Source organism: Salminus brasiliensis, chromosome 8 (assembly GCF_030463535.1).
Source record: "Salminus brasiliensis chromosome 8, fSalBra1.hap2, whole genome shotgun sequence".
Lineage (NCBI taxonomy): Eukaryota > Metazoa > Chordata > Actinopteri > Characiformes > Bryconidae > Salminus > Salminus brasiliensis.
Window position 1 is genome coordinate 12516834 of NC_132885.1, and position 6892 is coordinate 12523725.

The 6892-nt window shown below is 40.4% G+C and overlaps 1 protein-coding gene across 1 annotated transcript; it reads left to right on the forward strand.

The window, feature by feature from the left end:
- Window positions 1–1049: 1049 nt before the first annotated feature.
- On the forward strand, window positions 1050–3981 carry mnx2a (motor neuron and pancreas homeobox 2a). Its single transcript, XM_072685074.1, has 3 exons — window positions 1050–1407; window positions 3261–3421; window positions 3643–3981. The coding sequence occupies exons 1-3, from the start codon at window positions 1050–1052 to the stop codon at window positions 3979–3981; spliced, it is 858 nt and encodes a 285-aa protein (XP_072541175.1).
- The last annotated feature ends 2911 nt before the right edge of the window (window positions 3982–6892 follow it).

Genomic DNA, 6892 nt, shown 5'->3' on the forward strand with positions numbered 1-6892 from the left:
TGTAACAATTTTATCTTTATTGCATTGGCATATATTATGTTTATATTATATCTACTAATATTACTAGCAGTAATATAATAATATTAGTATTATTGTTAATAATAATGATAATAATAATAACAATATTATTATTGTTATTATTGTTATTATTATTATTGTTATTGTTATTATTATTATTGTTATTATTATTATTATTATTATTATTATGGTACTTCTAGTGTTCATCTGTGCACAGCAGTCAGTCTTCGTGTTTATATTCTACACACACATCTCTGAAGTAAACAGCTATAAATCCCTACTGGATCTAAACGAACTGAGAAGACAGGGCGTTGGATTTCGTTGAGTCCTATCTGTAGGTTAATTTATCTATGTCTACGTTAATAAACACATTTATGACTGAATGAACTGAAATGAAGGGTAAAGCTGTGTAGATGATGTACACATTTAAATCAGTTCAGATTACATAGCTGTTCAGTGTGAAGCTGAGGAGCTCTGAAGGCGCGCGGACTGGGTTCATTAGATCCCTCTCAGCCAATCAGGGCCGCCGTGGGAGACGGACTCTCCGCACCTTCCAATACGACCCCTCAAGGATTTTCCCACCCGTTTTCCGAGCGGTCCTGCGTCCGATTGGCCCCGGGTCTAATACAATTGCTGTGGTGACGCTAATGGCTCCAGCTCTGCCAGCCAATAGTAGCGCATGGGTTTGCCGGAATACAGGTGCAGGACTAACCCTCAACACTTGTAAAAGTGGGAGCTGCACCTTCACTTGGCAGCGGCGCCGCAGTGGGCTGGAGAACCATGCTGAAGGAGAACCTGGCACCAACACAGAGGACACGAGTTTACGGTCAGTCAGGCTGCAGCACTCAGGCTTAGATACACTTCAGATTATCAAGCTCAGTGAAGACGTTTCCCAGACGACTCATTTGTGAAGACAGTTTTTGGACATTTAAAATTCACATCAAAGTTGAGGTGAAGACCGTGCAGACGGAGGAGCTGGAGGAGGCGTCGCGCGGGCATTTTCAGTCTAGTCTAGTATCTCCTCGTCCGCCATGGATAAGTCCAAGAGTTTTCGGATCGACGCCCTGCTTGCGGAGGAGTCCCGGATGGTGGGTGAAAACGATGCCAGACTTTCCCCGGTCGACCCCGCGGACGTGTCCCCGCAGCACCGCGGACTGTTGGCAAAGCCCGGGCTCCTCAGCATCTCCCCACCGCCGCTGGCCCCGCTGCATCCCGGCTCGCTCACGGGGCTCTACACGCTTCCCCACGCGCCAATGTGCTCCGTCCCGCACGCACCTCTCCCTCAGCCCCACCCGGAGCACGTGCGCGCCGCAGTCCTGGCGGGACACTTTCACCTGGAGCCCTGGATCCGCGCCGGAGCGCTGCTGCCCAGACTGGCGCACTTCAGCGGTACGTAGCTACCTCACCTGCACACAGGACCACATCCAATAAAGACAGCGCTGAATAAACTCACTCAGCAGCTTGTTTTGTTGTGCTGGGGCGCTCTATATTATAGTAAAACAAGTTAATATTTAAAAGCACAGTTTATTTATATGATATATTTCAAATGAGGGGGTTCAGGTGAGATCGTTGCACTGGAACTTCAGAGTCTCAGCTTTCTGAAACAGGCTGACTGAAAAGTGGAGGATGATCCAAGTAATATTTGACATCAACATAATTACTGGCAAAATCAGCCTAGATAAAGTTTACAGATCTGATTAGTGAAGCCCTCGTAGATTTTACTCATGTCGTGACAGTGTCTTATTTCATTTGTGGGGGATTTTATTTTGGACTTTTATTTGACATGAAGAAAACAGATCTGTTTGAAGCTCGCTGACGTTTAACACGCATACACGCGCTTGCATTTCTTTAATAAGGTGCTACTATAAAGGTCTTGTTGGGAGTAAAGACCCCAGCAAGGTGTATTAAAAAGAGGAAACTCATAAAAGCGTTTTGGTTTAGTTTAATGCATTTAATTCAACTTAAAGGGAGATTCTTAACATAATTAAATGTTGTAGTTAAATAATAATAATAAACACTATTATTATTATTATTATTATTATTATATTCATCATTATTATTATTATTATTATTATATTCATTATTATTATTATTATTATTATTATTATTATTATATTCATCATTATTATTATTATTATTATTATTATTATTATTATATTCATTATTATTATTATTATTATTATTATTATTATTGTTGTTGTTGTTGTTGTTGTTGTTTATTTTACAATTATTGTGTTTAGATTTCAGACATCATGCCTTACATAGTTACCAATACATTATTATACAATTTGATATACCCACAAAAACCTGTACACTAAAATTATGATTACTATTTTATTATTATTATTATTATTATTATTATTATTAGTAGTAGTAGTAGTAGTAGTATTAGTATTATTAGTAGTATTATTATTTCCATTTCCGTCTTTGGGCTGATTCCCTATTGAAAAGTATTCCTATGTAAAGTATGTGTGATCCAAAAGAAAGTGTTGTTACCATGGGAAGATTTAGTCTGAAACAAAACAGGATCTGTAGCCCGAAATCTCATTATAATTAAAACTCAATATAATTAATTGCAGGACAGACTAAATAAAGTGCCTCCTACTTAATCATCGCACCTGCCCATTTATTCCTCCATCCCCTCAACCCAAGTGTTGTTCAGGTCAAGACAGTGACAGTGTGGATGAGTAACAGCCTTAAACTATCATTGAAGTGTAATTGATTTTGTGTTAGATATGTCCAGTGGCTCCAGGGACTCAGGGAGCCGTAAATATCATGCACTATAACAGAATCAGAGTTTACTGCTAACCGAACTATAATGTAAGCTTTTTATTTTAAGTCTTTTCATATTGTCATAAAGGACAGCTCTATTAAAATTGCCTTTGTCTGGCAGGAAACTATAAAGGAACACTTAAACCCTGCTGTACTTTGTCCGTAAAGTTTTCTGGTAGCGTTTATTGAATTTTCATTAAGTTAATGGTGCTCTCTGTTGTTTTATTGTCCCACTGAAGCAATATCTCTGCACCGTGTCATCAACAATAAACTCAGCTAAGGCTGTTATCATTAGAGATTGAAGGACGAGGGGAGCAGTCAATGCATTTTACATATTTTTCTCATTTTTCCTTCCTCTCTCTTTCTCTCTCGCTCTCTCTTTCACTTGTTTTGTGTTCTTTTTTCTTTCTTCTCTCTATATATTTCTCTACTTGTCTCTACTTCTTTCTTTACTTGTTCGATGCTTTCAGGAGCACCTCAGTCAGGCCTGATGGGAAAGTGTCGCAGACCCCGCACAGCTTTCACCAGTCAGCAACTGCTGGAGCTGGAAAACCAGTTCAAGCTGAACAAGTACTTGTCCCGACCCAAACGCTTTGAAGTGGCCACCTCACTGATGCTGACTGAAACACAGGTGAGCGGTTCAGCAGCTGTTCAGTAACACTTTCGATATGTCATTGCCTCTGTCAGTCTAACTATCAAGCATCACATTTGATGCTAGGACTTCTGCAAGTGAAGCCTGCTTTGCTTGATGATTGATCAGTATGATATTTTAAGCTGGTGTAGAGATAATTGACACCATACTCTTAGATTTAAAACTCCATGACTAAAGGTGTTGTTTTAAATCCCGTGCAGGTAAAGATTTGGTTCCAGAACCGACGCATGAAGTGGAAGCGCAGCCGCAAAGCCAAAGAGCAGGCGGCACACCTGGAGGCTGAAGGCGGTCAGCTTGGCAAGCGAGCAAGCAAGGCCGGAGATGCTCGCCGCTGCAGCGTGCCGGACGATGATGAGGAGCTGGTGGCAGAGGAGGAAGAAGAGGAGGATGAGGGCTTTGGAGGTGCCCTAAATGCTGTGGGCCTGTCTCATTCTTCAGACTTTGTTCAGCATGGCTCCGAGCTAAGCTACAGCTCTCACAGCTCTTACTCAGATGATGACCTGGAGGAGATGGACAGGAAGACTGGAGTAGGGCTCTGAAGAGTCCTCTGCAGTCCTAAAATGGAACCAGCTCCTCTTTGTTGTCCAACAGCTTGCTGCATCTATGGCCTTCATTAGAGACTACACTCTTGCAAAGACTGAAGCCTTGCACCAAACCCCCTTAATCAGTCTACACTCAGCATCTGTGCTATTAGAAACATCTACCTTTTACCTTAACTCACTGTAAAAGCCACTTCATGTACTTTGTAGCCCCTCCATACACTGATCAGCCATAACATTATTTTATATTTAGTAGATTACCCCTTGTGTTGCCACATGTGACCATTTCAGTCGTCCTGTGGTATCTGGCACCAAGTGGCACGTGGCCCCATGGATCGCATCAATGAGCTATAGGTGCCCTTAACCCTTCACAGGTTCAGTGGTTGTCCTTTTTTTAGAGCACTTTTGGTAGGTACTGACCACTGCACACCGAGAACACCCCACAAGACCTGCCGTTTTGGAGATGCTCTGACCCAGTCGTCTTGCCATCACAATTTGGTCCTTGTCAGAGTGGCTCAATATGCTTTGAGAACTGACTGATCATTTGCTGCCTAATATGTCCCACCACTTGACAGATGTCACTGTACTTCACCGGTACTAGTGTTATGGCTGTTCGGTGTATATGGTAGGTGTTCAGTTACAGACTGTAGCCTGTCATGCATAAACCCTCTACAGCATTTGTCATTCATTGGTTTATGACCAGAATGCCACTGTTGACCTTGGTTCTGTGGTCAGAAACTAAGGGTTTTTAAGAAACTAGAAAAAACACCCACTGATGAAGGCAAGACGATAGCTAACACAAATGCTCTACAGCCAGCAAATAGGACCTACACTCAGACGGGGGGTTTTGATAAGCTGATCTGCACTCTTAAAAAAACAAAGGTGCCACAAAGGCGCTCATTGAGCGATGCCATAGTAGAACCACATGTTTGTAAAGGAGACCTAAATGTGAACCTTTAAATTGGTAGAGAAGCGTTCACATCAAGTGAAGGTTCTTTAACTCTTTAAAAGGTTCTTCACACTTAAAAATCTGATTTACAAATGTGGTTCTTCATGTTTTTTTTATTGCATCATTCAAAGAACCCTTTGTAGCACCCTTATTGTAAAGAGTGTGGGAGTGTATGTGGCAGCCTTTATACAGTGTGTAAATAAAAAGGCTGTCATAAGATCAGTGATGATATACTTTAGCTATTGATTCTCATGTTAGTTTGCACTTAATATGCTGGAAGTCGGCTTATAAACTGCTAGTTTGTCCCAAATAGGAATGTTTTCTCACTCTGTAAAAATGTCTCTGTCCCCTATATCCAGGCAAGCAGTGTGTGAGTAGTACAGGAGAATTTCTACTGAATGCCAAATGCTTACTTTTGTGTTGTATAGACACTGATCTGTACAGACACGTGAACAAAAAAAGCATGAGTAGAAATGAGCCACACTGTATTCACACAAACAGAGGGTTTACTGTACAGTGCTAAGCTTTCGTTACTCAGCCTTTTTTCTCAGAGCCCTTTGACTGAATCACACTGCGCATCTGGTAAATCCTCAGCAAATACTGAGTAAGGGCAAAAGTTGAGCAGTGTGTTATTTAGTCAGTAGTCTTTGTCATGTTTGTTATTGGTGTGTTGTCCTCAATGGTATTTAAGTATTATAGATTATATCTAATTTATTCGCAATTATTGTGTCAAAACTCTGTTAAATTAAAGGCAAAATAAATAAACAGAGAAAAACAACAGACTCCACTTATTCTTCAGTTTTTATTGCTTTTATAAACAGTACTTTTCCTTATAACTGCATGCATTTATTTTGCATGTAAACATGTTTGGCCTGGAGTAAGGTGACCATACTTTGCTTTTCCAAAAAAAAAAAAAAAAAGAAAAAGGACAGTGGGGACCCAGTGGTGTCCACTGTGGTTAGGATGTTGTGGCCATGGGGCTTCAGTTAAGCCTAAGTTGTAGAACTATTGTGTATGTGTGAGGATCAGAGGGAGTTAAACACCTCTAAAACCATGCATCTGTGTTAATGAACATTAATACATAAACATTTACTCATTTACCAAAACTAGTAAATTGTCTTATTAGCCAATCTGACCAAATCATCTCCTTACATTTCAACTCATGATTCTCTCAATCAGAATAAATAAAAAAGCAAAAAAGGAGTTTTATTTTTGTCACCTTTTACATAACATGTTTATTATTTTAATACCAATGTAATAATAATAATAATAATAATTAATAAATAAAGTAAATTCAGTTGCCATTTCAATTTTTGCCATTCAATTTTATTGGACACTGTGCAGTCCTCCTAGTGTGTCCGACTATAAATATGGCTATAAATATGTGTGACTTATTTTATTTCTGATTTGAAACTCTGTGCTTTTGGATCTTCCAGGATTTTTGGTCCGATTGGTTCCACCGATACAAATTCTTAGGCTATGGTCAATCAGCTGTGGTGGGAAGCAGTTTGACCAATGGTTTTGTGTGTTTTTTTTACATACCAAAAAGAGAACCTGTCCAGGAAAAAAGGGGCGTATGGTCGCCCTAGAATGGAGCCCATCCTGGGCTGTTGGTGTTAGAAATGTGTGTGTGACTCTTCTCAGCACTGTTGTTCTTTCCTCTTTCACCGACCCTCCCTTTTCTCCTGTTTAACCTCCAGCTGACAAAGATGGTGATTAAAGCACTAGAGAATGTGCGGTGCATTACGGGCAATCTGCTGGTTATTTACAGCCATGGCTCTCAAATATGAATTACTCAGGCAGGTTTACTGATGGACAAATAATTAAGTTAATGAAGGGGGGAGTAAAATAATCAGCTCCTTATGCTGATGTCACAGACCCATTTAATTTGTGGAAAAATGCTTCTGGGACCAGAAGAGAAGCTTTATTGGGTGGGGGGCTCGGCTGTTGTGAGAGCAGCAC

Coding starts and splice junctions, on each gene's coding strand:
- mnx2a (XM_072685074.1), top strand. CDS start 1,050: ATGGATAAGTCCAAGAGTTTTCGGATCGACGCCCTGCTTGCGGAGGAG. Junction 1,408..3,260: donor CAGACTGGCGCACTTCAGCG/GTACGTAGCTAC, acceptor CGATGCTTTCAG/GAGCACCTCAGTCAGGCCTG. Junction 3,422..3,642: donor TGATGCTGACTGAAACACAG/GTGAGCGGTTCA, acceptor AATCCCGTGCAG/GTAAAGATTTGGTTCCAGAA.